Genomic DNA, 15,952 nt, shown 5'->3' on the forward strand with positions numbered 1-15,952 from the left:
ATAAAGTAAAACACTATAAAATTTCAGTTTTTCCTAATAAATATAATATCTCTTTCCTTGAGATCAGTTTTGACCTTATTCAATGAAGTCACACATCCTATTTTGGCAGAGTCCACTGATCTTCCCAGAAAGATTCCATGTTGCCAGTTCTGGAGATTTATTTGGGTGTGTCAGGCAGGCATTACTATAGAATTCTGCTTAGATCACTTGTTCTTAAAAATCAAGTCCCTGTGTAGAATGGCAAACAGCCTTCTCTCTTCGGGCTAGGATTTCTTTGCTTACAACAGAATTAAATACCTTTAAAACTTAAAACTGCACGAGTAGCTGTGTTGACCATTTACCAGTATACAGAACTGAAAATAAACATTAGTTATTATTTATTAAGTTAACCAGAGGCTGCAAAAATATTAAGTTTCCTTTTGAAGGTCACTGTCAGAGATGGTTTACAAAGAATCGTGCAAAACTGAATTGGAGTCATTGAGGGAAGATTTTGATACATGGAATGGCAATTTTATGGTAAGGGAACAGAAGGCTGTTTCATTTGTGAATGATATGGAGGATCTGCTGGTCGAAGCATTATGGAAATGATGACATGTTCTTCCAAATATGTGTGAACATGATTTCTTGGAGACATTGCTTAGTAATATGGAATATTTTATGCTGTTTAAGAGACCTTAATTTCTAAGTAGGGAGAGATGGACAGGAAAAATAGCTGACATTATTACAACCAGGAAATAGGAGGCCAGCTTATGTTAAAAGCATCTATTGAATCAATTTCTGTAGATAGACCAGAGAATAGCAGGTGATTTTATTACACATTGCATTAAATATATTGGGAAGAGCATAACTTGACTTGTACAGTGCACCTTAATGTCCATGCTGTTATTTGAAAATGCTGTTTTAAAAGTGTAGAAGTTATGGATGCTAATGGGTGCCATAATACAGAAACATCTGAAACAAAAGTAATAGGTTTTGATACATAAAGACTTCTAAACAGTCAAGTGTTTCTCTTTTCCCCATGTCATCCTATTTCTTTCTTCATCTTTATTATTGTGTTGGCTTCAAAGCACCTCAACAAAAATAAGAGGGAAATATATATTTTTTACTTTAAAAGGTCCAGTATATTTTAGGTTGTACACTTCGACTTTTAAAGAATCATCCTTAAGTCTGTCATTGGGGGCTAAATTGTTCCTTTTCCACCCAAAGAAAAGCATTTTCTCTCCTGAAAAGTTGACAATATCTTTCCAAAAAGCATTGATGTTGAAAAAAGCTTTTGACTATTATATGGAGTAAAAATAACATTCTGAAGCCTACTTGTAGAAGCATTTCTCTTTGTCATGCACTGAGGCAATTTTGTGGTAGTGGTGCTATTTTGTTCTGGAGAAAAACTCAATCTTATACAAACTGATCAATTAGTGACGATAGGTTCGATTTCTCATGTTGATATACATAAATTGAAGCATGGCAAGAATAGTTTTTATAGCTCACGTTCATGTTTTCAATACTGAATAGCACTGCTTATTGTTCATAGCTCCAAGGTTTGAACCACAATGTTATCTTCACGTTGGATTGCATTTTGAAGGGAGATTTAAAAGAAGTCAAAGGGGTAAGTGTTCGGATTTGATAACTACAGCATTCTAGGAATGGTTTCTTGTGTTTTGTTGCTTTCCTATCAGTGTTCTTGTGATGACACTGTCTAGTCTGCATGAATTTCTGTAGAATAGCTGTTGTAGCATAATTGTTATTGCATGCTTTTACTTCATGTTCTTTAAAAATGTATGTGCCTTAAGATCCATGGGAAAGAAATGCTTTAAAAAGTTATAAAAAGGAAAGCTTTTCTTTTTTTTCTTCAAAAATGGCATTTATAATCTTGGAATTATTTCTTAAGTATACATTTTGACATACCAGTGTCATAAACATATTTTAAGTGCATTTTCTCTTTCCTAAGGATCTTAAAAAGCCTTTTGACAAAGCCTGGAAGGATTATGAGACCAAATTGTAAGTATGTTCATTTTGCTGGGTAAACATTTGTATCGCATTGAAAGTGAATGATTTGCTGTCTTTTCACCCTTGAGTTTTATTGGGGATGACAGTCACTTATATAGGTCTTGAGAGATGGTTCATAATTATTTACCATGCAAATGATGGATGTACTGTATACATCAGGCATGTTTATGAAATTACTTATGTAGAAAAACAGTTTGCTTCCTTTGGTTTGTTCCTCATTGAGTAAATATGTGTGTGACATGATCATTGCACATACTATTATGGAAAATATTAACATATACTAAAATTACCTTTCTAGACTCGACACACTCATCAGTTGACTGATTAAATATCCAGCTCTTTGACAGTGATAACTTCTTTTGAGAATGCCACTGACATAACCTTTCCAACTATCTGTAGAATTGTACATCACCTTGCTTTTCTGAATGTCTGCATCGCTATACTGACTGGTGGGCTTGGAACAAGATAGCAACTGAAGGGGTGCTTCTTAAGGTCATGGGAGAGCACCAAGCCAGCTTTGTTCTCCAGTTCCTTTCCCATTGGAGTGAAAAATACAAAATTATTCACATTATTAAAGCAGTAGATCGCTTGCTGCTTCTTTGAGCCCTCTTCACAGGGAGAGGGGCTTTTTCTGGCCTGGTGCACCAAAAAAGCTTTCCTGTTCCAAGAACAGATGAAATTATGACTCTTTTGTTTAATTGTACTGGGTCAGTTAAGATGATAGCATGCCTAAAAACCTTTATGGGGCAAATGTAGCAAAAAGACCTAGCTTCTACCATGTGCTATCTTGTATAACTGCACACATTTCCAAATTACTTTTAATGGCATCCAAGATTATTTGACAGGTTAGTCGGGAGTGAGGAAAGGAGCTCTGAATGACATTTTTACTCCTTCATGAATGCAGGGTTAAGAAAAACTGTGTTTTGTAAACAGTACGATTATGAACAGTTTTGATATTTAGTGTCTTTGCTCTCTAACACGGTGTTGTTGAGCTCTTGTCAACATCTTGACCAAGTTTTTTTAAGCATACAAAATGGAGCGACACAAATGGCGATGGTGCCTTGTTTACATCAGATGGGCTCACACAGTCTTTGTTATGTTGTAACTCTGCCCACGGTGTATCTACTCATCATGTTTTTGAATATATACATGAGATTGTTTGTAGCTCCAGGTCGTACTCTGAACAAAACATTAATATCCTTGGAAATCTAAGAAAACAGGATGGTAAGGCTCATCTTATCAAGGAAATACAAACAATTGGGGAGGACTGTTAAGCATGTTTATTTGAATTTACATTTACACAAAATTACATGCAGAAATTAAGGCTGAAATCATGACCTCAAACATTTTTTTTACAAATGTACAAGAAGCTAGAACTGCTTTCAAAATACACACCTTTTGGAAACAGTGAATTCCTGGTAAATGCTATTTGTGAAATGCCCTGGAAGCATGAGTACTTTTCTTAAATCTAAAATTTTGCTCTTACTGTTGTTAAAATATCATTTTATAGAACCATTTGGGGCTTTGTTCTCTGTGTTTTAGGTATTGTGGACACAGGCAATATCAAAAAGCAGTCTACCTTTAATCAAAAGCTATCTCTGATATATGAGAAGACCGATACTACTAAATAGTAGTAGACAAGACAGCAAATGGGATTTTTCCAAGAAAGAATAGCTTATGGGCAATATCCCAATTCTCTTACATAGGAATTCTCCTAAGGAACATTTTCATTCATATATATATATAGCATAGAAAAGGTCTGAAACTATATCTTTATCTGACTTAGGCATAGGTATACTTACCGAATCTTTCTTAGCACAGCCATATTTGATTTCTTAAATACCCAAGTCCTTCAAATAATCACCAGAACAGTTTCCAGAAAATCTGTAGCGGGGACATCTAATTGCTTAAGTTTGTTTTGTACTGAAATTTGTAAAATATTTATAAGAACCTGGGTTGTTTTTAAGGAAGCAGAATTCCATGGAGAATATCCATGTTGGATGTGATTTTCTAGAGTTTCACATGTTTCCTCAATATGTGTTTCTGCAATTACAGCACAAAAATCGAAAAGGAAAAAAGGGAACATGCAAAACAGCATGGAATGATACGGACAGAAATCACTGGAGCTGAGATAGCAGAAGAAATGGAGAAAGAAAGACGTCTATTTCAACTCCAGATGTGTGAAGTAAGTATCAGCCGTAATTCTTAAAAATGGCTATGGGATGTATTTACACAAACCTCAAATGTAGCCAAAGCTAATGAATTTATTTATTTATTTATTTATTTATTTGCAGTGCAGTAGAGTCCCGGTTAACCGAGAGTCGTATGATCCTCTCCCTCTCCTTCTCTCAAGTGAAGGGAGCTTGAGAGAAGGAGAGGGAGAAAGAAGAGAAAGCACCCCGGAAGCATCCCGCGATCGCTGCTGCAGCAGTGCTCGTGGGGTGCTTCCCTGGGCCAAGCCCTTGCCCCTTGGGAAGCACCCCATGAGCGCTGCTAGGCAGCAGTGCTCATGGAGTGCTTCCCAAGGGCCGAGGGCTCGCCAAGGGATGTCTCCCTGATCTCCCTTGGCTAGGCCCTTGTTGGAGGAAACTCTTTCGTCCAGGAGGGCCTGGCCGAGGGAGATCCGGGGAGACATCCCTCGGCGAGCCCTCGCCCCTTGGGAAGCGCCCATGAGCGTTGCTAGGCAGCAGCACCCACGGTCGCTTCCCTAAACCAGATTGCTGGGAGGGATAATAGGGCCTCCCTGCAATCCGAGCAGTTTCGGTTATCCGAGATTGGGTCTACCCCTTTTTCTCTGATAACCGAGATTCTACTGTATTTATATTCTGCCTTTCTCACCACGAAGGGGACTCAGGGTGAATCACAATGCACATATAATGTCAAACATTCAGTGCCATTGGACAAATGACATACAGTAGAGTCTCACTAATCCAAGCCTCGCTTATCCAAGCCTCTGGATAATCCAAGCCATTTTTGTAGTCAATGTTTTCAATATATCGTGATATTTTGGTGCTAAATTCATAAATACAGTAATTACAACATAACATGACTGCGTATTGAACTACTTTTTCTGTCAAATTTGTTGTATAACATGAAGTTTTGGTGCTTAATTTGTAAAATCATAACCTAATTTGATGTTTAATAGGCTTTTCCTTGATCAGTCCTTATAATCCAAGATATTCGCTTATCCAAGCTTCTGCCGGCCCGTTTAGCTTGGATTAGTGAGACTCTACTGTATATAGATAACCACACAGAAACACAGAGGCAATTTAACATCCAGCTTTTGGCTTCGTGAGGATATGCTCGATTCCGGCCACAGGGGAGCTACTGCTTTATCCACTGCAACACCGAGTCCTTTGATGGAAACTTCCTCCTCTTTCCGCATACTGCTGGAAATTCTTTTGGCATCGTAAATTAGCTAAATTAGCCTCCCCGCATAAGTGGTACCTAAATTCCTACTTGACAGATGCAACTGTCTTTCGGCTGCATAGGTCAACAGCAGCTAGACTATTTATGGTCAGGAGCTTACCCTGACCCGGGCTGGCTTCAAATTCATGACCTCTCGATCAGTAGTGATTTATTGCAGCTGGCTACTAGCCAGCTGTGCCACAGCCCAGAAAGCTGGATTCAACAAGAATGAAACTGCTGGTGTTCCTGTGTTAAGACATAAACAAACCTGAATCTTTCAGTGGAGGACTGTTGCATCATAGACCCTTCTGTAGAGCAATGAAATGTTGGCTTCACTACTCAAGCAATCTTACCATATATTTGGTGAAATCAGTAAGTTGTGTCAGTGGAACAGGTTGAGCATTTTCAGTTTTAAAGTAGCTATGAGCCATAATTAATAAAAAATAAATTTGTAGTGAGTTTTGGACTTATAAAGGAACTATGACTACAGGCACACCTAAAGTTTGTAACTTCATATGCATAATACCCAGCTGTTTTGCTTTAGATCCAAATGCGCCAAGGGTTTATTTCAGTGCAGCACTTCACTATAATGCTTTATCTCAATGCAATTAAAGATATTCTCTCCTTAGTATTTTTTTAAAAAACTAATTAGATATATCGGAAGGGATTACTGATTGAACTTAGGTGGCAGGAAAACAACAGCTGAAAAATATTTAGGAAGTTTGTCACAGTGTTTGGCTTAATTACTTTTAAATAAATTTACGCTTACTGTTTCATATTAATTTATTCTGTATGCGCATAGATTTTAATCACAGTATTTGCTGAGTGCTTTTAGATGTCAGCTACAAAGCAACCTCCAAGATAATAGCTGAGTTTGTTTAAAACAGATTAGAAACAGAACCTGCATTTGAACAAAGCTGAGATGGCACAATGTATAATTATCCTACTGAGTTTGGTTTTCCTCTTTACAGTATCTCATTAAGGTTAATGAAATTAAGACAAAAAAAGGTGTGGATCTTCTACAGAATCTGATCAAGTATTATCATGCACAATGCAAGTAAGTACAATCCTTCAGATATTTTCTTTTGTATATCAGTTTAAATCTGAGAACCCCTTTTTCTTGATAGTGTCACCTGCTTTTAGAGTAAATGTGCAAGTTTCTAATATATCGTGCTTCAAAAATGGACAAAATAGGCTCCTAGAAACCTCTGTACAGTTTCCAAGATCCTTTTGTTTTTTAATGAAATAAACTCCCCTTACACTCTCTAGAAGCTATATTGAGGGGGTTTGCCAGAATTTATTTATTTATTTAAAACATTTATATTCCACCCTTCTCACCCCAAAGGAGATTCAGGGTGGAACACAACATATATATGGCAAACATTCAGTGCCGGGACATAAAATAAACTATAAATATACATAAACACTAAAATCAGTTATCTTCACATTAAAACAATTATTTAAAACAATCACAGGTCACTGTACAAGTCAGGATTTGGTACCTCTATCCTGTTTTAGGGTTTGGTAATAGCAAAAATCAAAACCAGAGATAATTACTAAATGTTATGCTTGAAGCAAAGACAAAAATGTAAAGGAAGAAAGCCCACTAACTATCTGCCTTCAATTTCTTCTCTTCCTGTTCCCGTATCACATATTTTAAACATTATTCCTCTGTGTTTAACCTCCCGGAAGACACTTGATTGAATATTCTAGGTCTCTGGTTCTGTACCGTGGACTCTGCTGGGCCAAAGATCCAATTAGTTCCTGCTGGAGCACATAGCGGCCAATTTTGAAGTAAAATAGTAAAAAAAAATCAGAATAATAATTGGACAATTATTTAAAGTTGGTGATAGTAATGACTTTGTGAGAAATTAATTAACAGATAAAGCATTGAAATATTGAAGTATTAAATGCTATATAGTTAAATAAAAATAGAAATAGCATGTATAGGGAGAGAATGGAAACTGTGAGACAGACAACCCTCTTCCTCCCACCTAAAAAAAAACACCCCAAAAATGTTGCCTTCAAGCACTTGACCAATTTAAAAAGTGGATCCTTGGTGAACTGCAGTTGTCCACACATATTTTAATTCCACAAATGAAGCTCCACATTTCTTTATAATCTTTATTCATTCAAAAAGAGTGGTGACAATAGATGGTGTTTAGTTCATACATATACCATGCTGAAGATAAAATTTGATCATTCTTTCAGTTGTCATATAAATTATACTTTTGGCCTAAGGGTGAAAACAAATAAGTTTCTGTATTATAGAAAGAGAACACAAGTGGACTTAGTTAATAGGAAATATTCTGCCATTGAACCTGATTTTAGTCCATTATAGATGTATGAATTTAAAACAGCATAAAAGGGAGTTCTGAGTAGTGTGTATTACACTTCCAAACTTGATTGGAACCTGAATCTGACATGTTAGGAGCTACTGTGGAGAAGTGATCTGAGGACATTTTAGGTGATATTTTGCTCTAGGACTTTGGATTCATCTTTTTCTTCCATTCTAATGTGATGAGGGAACTCTGGAGCAGTTTCAGAATTGGGTTGTTGTATGTCTTTTGGGCTGTGTGGCCATGTTCCAGAAGCATTCTCTCCTGACGTTTCGCCCACATCTATGGCAGGCATCCTCAGAGGTTGTGAGGTATGGAGAAAACTAAGCAAAGAGAACCTCTTTGCTTAGTTTTCTCCATACCTCACAACCTCTGAGGATGCCTGCCATAGATGTGGGCGAAACGTCAGGAGAGAATGCTTCTGGAACATGGCCACACAGCCCGAAAGACATACAACAACCCTGTGATCCCAGCCATGAAAGCCTTCGACAACACAGTTTCAGAATTCTTTGGGAATGTCAGCTGAACCCTGATCTTTAAAAATGTTTTAAAGGTGGCACTGTGTGAGGCTTTTCATCAATAAAATAAAATCTAATCTTTATAGGATTCATGCATGCTTATGTTTACATTAAACTTTTTCTCTGATTATTTTGAAATGTAGTGCAATGAGTCAAAGTTGATAGATTAAAATCATCTCAGGATAAAGGCTAAACATTTCAAATGACATGCAGTTGTTTATTGATATGGAAGTTCAGAAAATATGAGCAATGTGTTTCCATTAAGGAATTAAAGAACATTTTAAAGTTAGAAAACAATGGTGATTTTAAAACTATGACATTTGTGTTTCAGTTTCTTCCAAGATGGCTTGAAGACAGCTGATAAACTGAAACAGTACATTGAAAAATTGGCTGCTGATTTATATAATGTAAGTTATTCATAAAATGAGAATATTGTCTTGTCTCTCTTCTTTATAGTCTCTGTGCTTCACAGAAGTGATTTTTCGTGCCTATGTGGATATCCTTCCAGATTATTCTAGGACGGAATTACTTAACAGACAAACCATACATGTCCTTAACCTTCAAGCTACTGTCCCATCAGTTTCTCTCTGTCCACTCTCAATTTTGTAATTATGCCCTAGCACTGAGTAGCTTTTGTTTCTATTTCACTCTTATTTCACTCCTGTTTATCTAAGTTTCTCTTATTTCCTTCCTTTCTATGGCTGGATCTACACTGCCTTTTATCCCAGGATTTGATCCCAGATTATCTGCTTTGAACTGGATTATATGAGTCTACACTTCCAGATAATCTGTGATAAGCAGATAATCTGGGATGACATCCTGGGATATAGGGCAGTGTAGATCAAGCCTATCTCTTCTGTACCACTAAAAACTAAAACGAAAAACCTTTTTTTCTCTCACATTCTCTCTTTTTCATATTTCTTCTCTACTTAATTATTCTGAAATTGTTCCTTGTGTGGGCAGAAAGCTTCCTTCCCTGATACAGAAAATAAATACAGAATGTTTATTCTCTTTGGAAGAAAGACATAAGGTTATATAGTATTTGAACTGACTTCGATTTTCTGTGTAGACCCTAAAAAGGAGCCTCTCATCTTCAGCCCACCTTAAGAAACAAGGTTTATTCTTTTTGTTTTTGCTGCTATTGTGGCAGATCAACCACTAACCGGAATTTCTTCTGCTTTCTTTATAATCCAATAATTTAAAGTTCTTGAAAGGATTGGTGCATCTTTATCCCCTTGTCTTACCAACAACCACTCCGTGGTCACTCCCTATAGTACTTTCACAATTAATAGGCTGTCCCCTTGATCCTCTAGCTGGCAATAACAAATGATTGTCTCATAACCTTAAAATGTTTATCTCTAGTTGCTATTACATCTGCAGATGTGTAGGAGAACACATGGCTCTTAGCCATGGAAAGCCCTTTCTCACATTTCACTGTGATAAAACTATCTTATGCCCTAATAGGATACATTTCTATCAAAAGCAGTGTCCTATTGTCATCTCACTCAAGACATTGTGTTGCCTACCTTTTACCTTCAGAGATTTTTTAAAAATTCAAAATGGTAAGGAGGTGTTTGGCTCATATTTCTCCTCCCATGCATCCCAGATGGAGTCTCTGAGTTTTTAAATCGTTGATTGTGAAAGGGGGTGTTCACCATCCTGGTGAATTCATGTTTTTATGGTTAAGCCTATTATTATCATCATCATCATCATCATCATCATTCTGCTTTTTCTCTCTATACGGAGACTCAAAGTGGCTCACAACTAAAAGCATTGCAATACAACTTCAAATATACAAATATACAAGTATTGAAACAGTATTAAACATGATTAAAAGCATATAAAATCACAGCAGCCCCGATGATCTTTAAAAACCTTCTTCTTTAAAAGCCTGCCTGAATAAAAAGGTTTTATCCTGCTGCCTGAAGGACAGCGGGGAGGGGGCCATTCTAGCTTCCCTGGGCAGGGAGTTCTGGAGTCAAGGGGCAGTTGACCCTCTCTCCCGTTCTTGAGCTGGATATGGGACTGAGAGAAGGGCCTCTCCTGAAGATCTCAGGGCCCGGGCAGGTTTGTTCAAGGGTATGCGGTCGGTCAGATAGTCTGGACCTGAACCGTCTAGGGCTTTAAAGGTCATAACCAGCACTTTCCCAATGATCCCCAAAAGCTGTGTCAGAAAACAGTTATAAAATCCAACAAATAATTATCGTGGAGTCTGTAGGAAATAAGCAGTATCCTTATTTCAGCATCTGCTTTCATCTTCTTTTCAGATAGCTTTAGTCTTTTTGCTAATGCTAGAGAAAGTAATGTATGGGGCCAGGATCCCATTTCCTTAGGATTCACCCCTCTGAGTTCAGATATCTCAGTTTTTCTCTGCTGTCCTCTCAAAACTGGGACTGGAAATGTCATAACACTTCATGTTAAGATTTTATCAAAGGCTTTAACAAAATAGAAATGTTTGGGTATAGTGGGTAGTTATGTGTTAGAAGAGGCTTTCTGCCAGCTTTGGATGAAATACAGAAAATCACACACAGACCCCTTCTGCACTGCCATATAATCCACATCAAAACAGATAATCTGTATTGTATATGACAATGTAGAAAGAAGTTATGGAGAAGGGGTGCTTTGTAATTTTGGGGGATCTAAGGTAAAGGAGAAAAACATAATCCAGTTTTAATATATTTAAATGTATTGATATCTTGATGTTGATTAAAATAAGTTGGACTTTTGAAGGCCAAAGTAATTGTTTTGTTTTGTTTTTTGCTTTAGATAAAGCAGACACAAGATGAAGAAAAGAAACAGCTTACTGCACTTAGAGACTTGATAAAATCTTCATTGCAGCTTGACCAGAAGGAGGTAAGAATCCCAGGCAAAATTCATATAACAATTATGGACTAAAATAATCGACCAATTATATTTGTTTTAAAAGTATTGTTCATACTGAGTATTCCTTATCCAAAATGCTTGGGACCAGAAGTATTTTGGATTATAGTTGTTGTTTTTAGTTTAATGAGATACCTTGGAGACAGGAGCTGAGTCTAAACGTGAAATGAATTTGTTTTATACACACCTTGTACACATAGCTTGATTGTAATTTTATACAATATTTTTTAATAATTTTGTGCATGTAATACAAATTTGTGTACATTTAATAATCAAAAAGCAAAAGTGTCATATCTCAGCCACTTGTGGACAATTTCAGATTTTGGAATATTTTGGATTTCCAGATAAGGGATGCTCAATCTGTATATACATCTAAGAACATAATGTGTGCACAAAAATACAGTTTGACTGTTATAGTAGGTTTTGACAGTAAGTGTTTGTGGTTTTAAACTGCTTAATACTTCATTTTGTTACTGTATGTTCTTGGTCATATGAGTATGTAAATATGCATCTGCACTGTTGTACTCAATTGACATAGTACTATTCGGGTCTTAATATGTAGCACAGACAGACATCATGAACATATTAAGAAACTCTTTCATGAACATTGCCCTCATCTATGGCTAAATATAAATACATATTTAATTTAGCCATAGATGGAGAACACATGACCCCTAGCACTAGAATACTAGCCTATTATGAGTGCTCCATTGCTTCCTGTGTTTATAATTAGTTACCTCTGGGTGGAACTTTCAGCCAAAAATCAAAACTTAAGATTTGACATCATTGACTGGATATGGGTTTCCAAAATTGAAGAGGATGTTCTCAGTCCATTCAATAGGCAGAGTTTATATTCAGTTCCCCAAGGTTTCAGTGCAAGTTCTTCCTCACTATTTCACCCCTGTTCATCCTTCCACATTTAAAAATATGTAGCTTGTTTTAGATAACTGTTGTGAGCTGCCCCGAGTCCCTTCGGGGAGATGGGGCGGGATATAAAAATAAAGTTTATTATTATTATTATTATTATTATTATTATTATAACAATTGTAATACCGACGAGGCAGCAGACTTGGCCTGCATCACTGAAACCTGGTTGGACGAGCTCGGTGGGGTAAATCTCACCCAGCTGTGTCCTCCAGGTTTCGGGGTGCAACAGCAGGCTAGATCCGGGGGGCGGAGAGGTGGGGTTGCGGTGGTCTTTTGGCAGTCCATCTCCCTGGTCAGGTGCACCGTCCCGCAATCTACAGGTTTTGAGTGTGTCCATCTTAAGGTGGGTTCCCGGGACAGCTTGGGGATTCTGCTGGTGTACCGTCCACCCCGCGACACAGCAGTCTCCCTACCTGAGCTAGCAGAGGTGATCTCTGATGTGGCGTTGGTCTCCCAGCATCTGGTAGTGCTGGGGGACTTTAACATCCACGCTGAGGTAGCCTTAACAGGAGCAGCTCAGGACTTCATGGTTGCCATGACGACCATGGGGCTGTCCCAAGTGATATCTGGTCCCACCCATCAAGCTGGTCACACACTCAACCTAGTTTTTGTTGCTTTGGATGGTGGTGACAGAGTGGAAGAGCAAAATATTCTTCCGTTGTCATGGTCTGACCATCACCTGATCAGTTTAAGACTTACCGTGACCTCAAACCTCTGCAGGGGTGGTGGACCCATTAAGATGGTCCGCCCCAGGAGACTTATGGATCCTGATGGATTCCTGAGGTCTCTTGGGGAGTTTCCTGTCATGGAGGCTGGCGATCCTGTCGATGCCCTGGTAGACCGCTACAATAGCGTGATGTCCAGGGCAATTGACATGATTGCTCCCAAACGTCCCCTCTCTTTGCGCAGAGTCAGGTCGGCTCCCTGGTTCTCAGAGGAGTTGGCAGTGATGAAGCGCAAGAGAAGAGTACTAGAGTGCCGCTGGCGGAAGACTCAGGATGCCTCTGACCGAACACGGGCTAGTGCTGCTATTAGTGCCTACTCCGCGGCTTTGTGGGCAGCCAGGAAGACCTTCACGACTGCCCGCATAGCGTCTGCAACTAATAGACCATCGGAGTTGTTCCGTGTCGTCGGAGAGCTCCTCCACCCTCCTGGGGGTGGGGAGGCACCCGAGGACACGGCGACTCGGTGCAGCGAGTTCACGCACCATTTTGCAGACAAAGTCGCTCAGATCCGTCATGACTTGGACGCTAGCGTTACTGCAATGCCATGTGAGTTAACCGAGGCACCTGTCTGTCCTATCTTGTGGGATTCGTTTCAGCTTGTTCACCTAGATGACGTGGACAGGATTCTTGAGGCGGTGAGACCAACTACCTGTGCCATGGATCCTTGCCCTTCTTGGCTAATTAAATCAGCCAGAGGTGGGTTGCGAGACTGGTTTGTGAGGATAATTAATTCCTCTTTGGATCAAGGTAAATTTCCATCTTCCCTTAAACAGGCCATAGTGAAACCAATCCTGAAGAAGGCCTCCCTTGATTCGACCATTTGAAACAATTACAGACCTATCTCAAACCTCCCTTTCTTGGGCAAGGTCCTGGAGCGGGCGGTTGCCTTGCAGCTTCAGGGTTTCCTGGATGACACTGATTTTCTGGACCCATCGCAGTCTGGCTTTAGACCTGGTCACAGTACTGAGACGGCTTTGGTCGCCTTGGTGGATGACCTCCGCAGGGAGCTGGACAGAGGGAGTGTGACCCTGCTGGTTCTCTTGGACATCTCAGCGGCTTTCGATACCATCGACCATGGTATCCTTCTGGGACGGCTTTCCGGGATGGGCCTTGGGGGTACTGCTCTGCAGTGGCTCCAGTCCTTCCTGGAGGGCCGTTCCCAGTTGGTGAAGCTGGGGGACACCTGCTCGGACCCCTGGCCATTGACCTGTGGGGTCCTGCAAGGTTCCATTCTGTCCCCCATGCTTTTTAACATCTACATGAAACCGCTGGGTGAGGTCATCCGGAGTTTTGGAGTGCGGTGCCATCTCTACGCATATGACACCCAACTCTACTACTCTTTTCCACCAAAATCCAAGGAAGCCCCCCAGATACTGAACCAGTGCTTGGCAGCTGTGATGGGCTGGATGAGGGCGAATAAGCTGAAGCTTAATCCCGACAAGACAGAGGTCCTCCAGGTCAGTCGCATGCCTGATCGGGGTATTGGGTGGCAACCTGTGCTTGACGGGGTCGCACTCCCCCTGAAGGTGCAGGTCCGCAGCTTGGGGGTCCTCCTGGACTCATCGCTGACACTTGATGCTCAGGTGTCGGCGGTGGCCGGGAGGGCCTTTGCACAACTAAACCTTGTGCGGCAGTTGCGACCATACCTCATGAAGTCTGACTTGGCCATGGTGGTTCACGCCTTAGTTACCTCTAGATTGGATTATTGCAATGCGCTCTACATGGGGCTGCCTTTGAAGACGGCCCGGAAACTTCAATTAGTTCAACGCTCGGCAGCCTTGGTTCTAACGGGAGCCCAATACAGAGAGCGGTCAGCCCTCCTGTTTAAGGAGCTCCACTGGCTGCCGCTTATTTTCCAGACCCAATTCAAAGTGCTGGTGATCACCTATAAAGCTCAAAACGGTTTGGGACCCATCTACCTTCGGGATCGTCTCTCCCCCTACGAACCTTTACGGTCTCTTCGGTCATCGGGTGAGGCCCTCCTCTCGCTCCCCCCAGCATTGCAAGCACGGTTGGTGGGGACGAGGGACAGGGCCTTCTCTGTAGTGGCCCCCCGGTTATGGAATTCGCTGCCTAGGGAGATCAGGCAAGCCCCCACCTTGATGGCATTTCGGAAGAGTCTGAAAACTTGGCTTTTCACTCAGGCCTTTGGTTAAGATCATCTTTTTTCCATCACAATTATTATGCTCCTCAACCTTTTGCACTGGTCGCTCTTCCCGATTCCTGATTGATTGATATTACTCAGGACTCCTCCCTACCGTACCAAATGTGACCTTAAATGATTCTAATGCACTTTATCTATTTATGAATTTGTTACCCATAATGTGCACCGTACACTTTGCTTATCCACTATTGCAACCTCATTATTTTTAACCTGATGTTTTAATTCTGCGTTGTGTTTTTAACTTATTGTGTATATTTTTATTGGTTTTGTTTTTGTCCTGATGTTTTATATTTTATCATTGTTTGTATTTTGATTTTGCTGTAAGCTGCCCCGAGTCCCTTTCGGGGGAGATGGAGGCGGGATACAAATAAACTTATTATTATTATTATTATTATTATTATTATTATTAATACCCTTCAGGAAGCTAATTCTGTACCCACTTTATCTAAGCGGTTTGGCATGGGAACCAAATCAAGGACATAGGTACCAGTGTCCACTTGGTCATGAACATAGAATGGGGCTCCCTTTTAGGTCTTTGAGGGGTATAGTCATGTCCATCTTGGAAGTAGGCTGCTCCTTTCGCACCTCCTGGTAGCAGGTAGGGGGCCACACCTAATGTCCACCCATATAGATCCCTACAAATCTGTCAACTCAGTGGTTACAATACTTGGACTGGGAAGAGGCTCATTGATTCACAGGTGAGTTGATCAATGCCTAGGTCCAAGAGCCGTGTGTGTACCTAGTTGTGGCCAATTCAAAATTGTGAATGTGGTGCCTTGTTGAGCAGAGTAGGGTTTGCCCCTGAGCACACAAATAGCAATGGCTGAGCAAGAAAAGATGACAGTTTTCAGTAGTGAAGAGGTGAAAGTGCTAAAGTATATACGATCAAGCATTTAGATGCCTGAGTGCAACGGAAAAAATTGAGTTTCACTACCCTGTTTCCCCTAAAATAAGACATCCCCCAAAAATAAGACCTAGTAGAAG

The 15,952-nt window shown here is 40.0% G+C and overlaps 1 protein-coding gene across 4 annotated transcripts in view; it reads left to right on the forward strand.

Moving 5' to 3' along the window:
- Positions 1-15,952, forward strand: part of asap1 (ArfGAP with SH3 domain, ankyrin repeat and PH domain 1) — a 168,192-nt gene that overhangs the window by 89,503 nt on the left and 62,737 nt on the right. For 3 of the 4 annotated variants that reach the window (XM_062980026.1, XM_008108201.3, XM_062980025.1), the window contains 6 exons: positions 1,532-1,606; positions 1,949-1,998; positions 4,063-4,192; positions 6,387-6,472; positions 8,604-8,679; positions 11,039-11,125. In XM_062980026.1, the coding sequence (XP_062836096.1) occupies positions 1,532-1,606; positions 1,949-1,998; positions 4,063-4,192; positions 6,387-6,472; positions 8,604-8,679; positions 11,039-11,125 (504 nt within the window). The remainder of the gene's footprint in view (positions 1-1,531; positions 1,607-1,948; positions 1,999-4,062; positions 4,193-6,386; positions 6,473-8,603; positions 8,680-11,038; positions 11,126-15,952) is intronic. The other variant, XM_062980027.1, reaches the window with a different exon arrangement.

Source organism: Anolis carolinensis, chromosome 4 (genome assembly GCF_035594765.1).
Source record: "Anolis carolinensis isolate JA03-04 chromosome 4, rAnoCar3.1.pri, whole genome shotgun sequence".
In the NCBI taxonomy this organism is placed as follows: domain Eukaryota; kingdom Metazoa; phylum Chordata; class Lepidosauria; order Squamata; family Dactyloidae; genus Anolis; species Anolis carolinensis.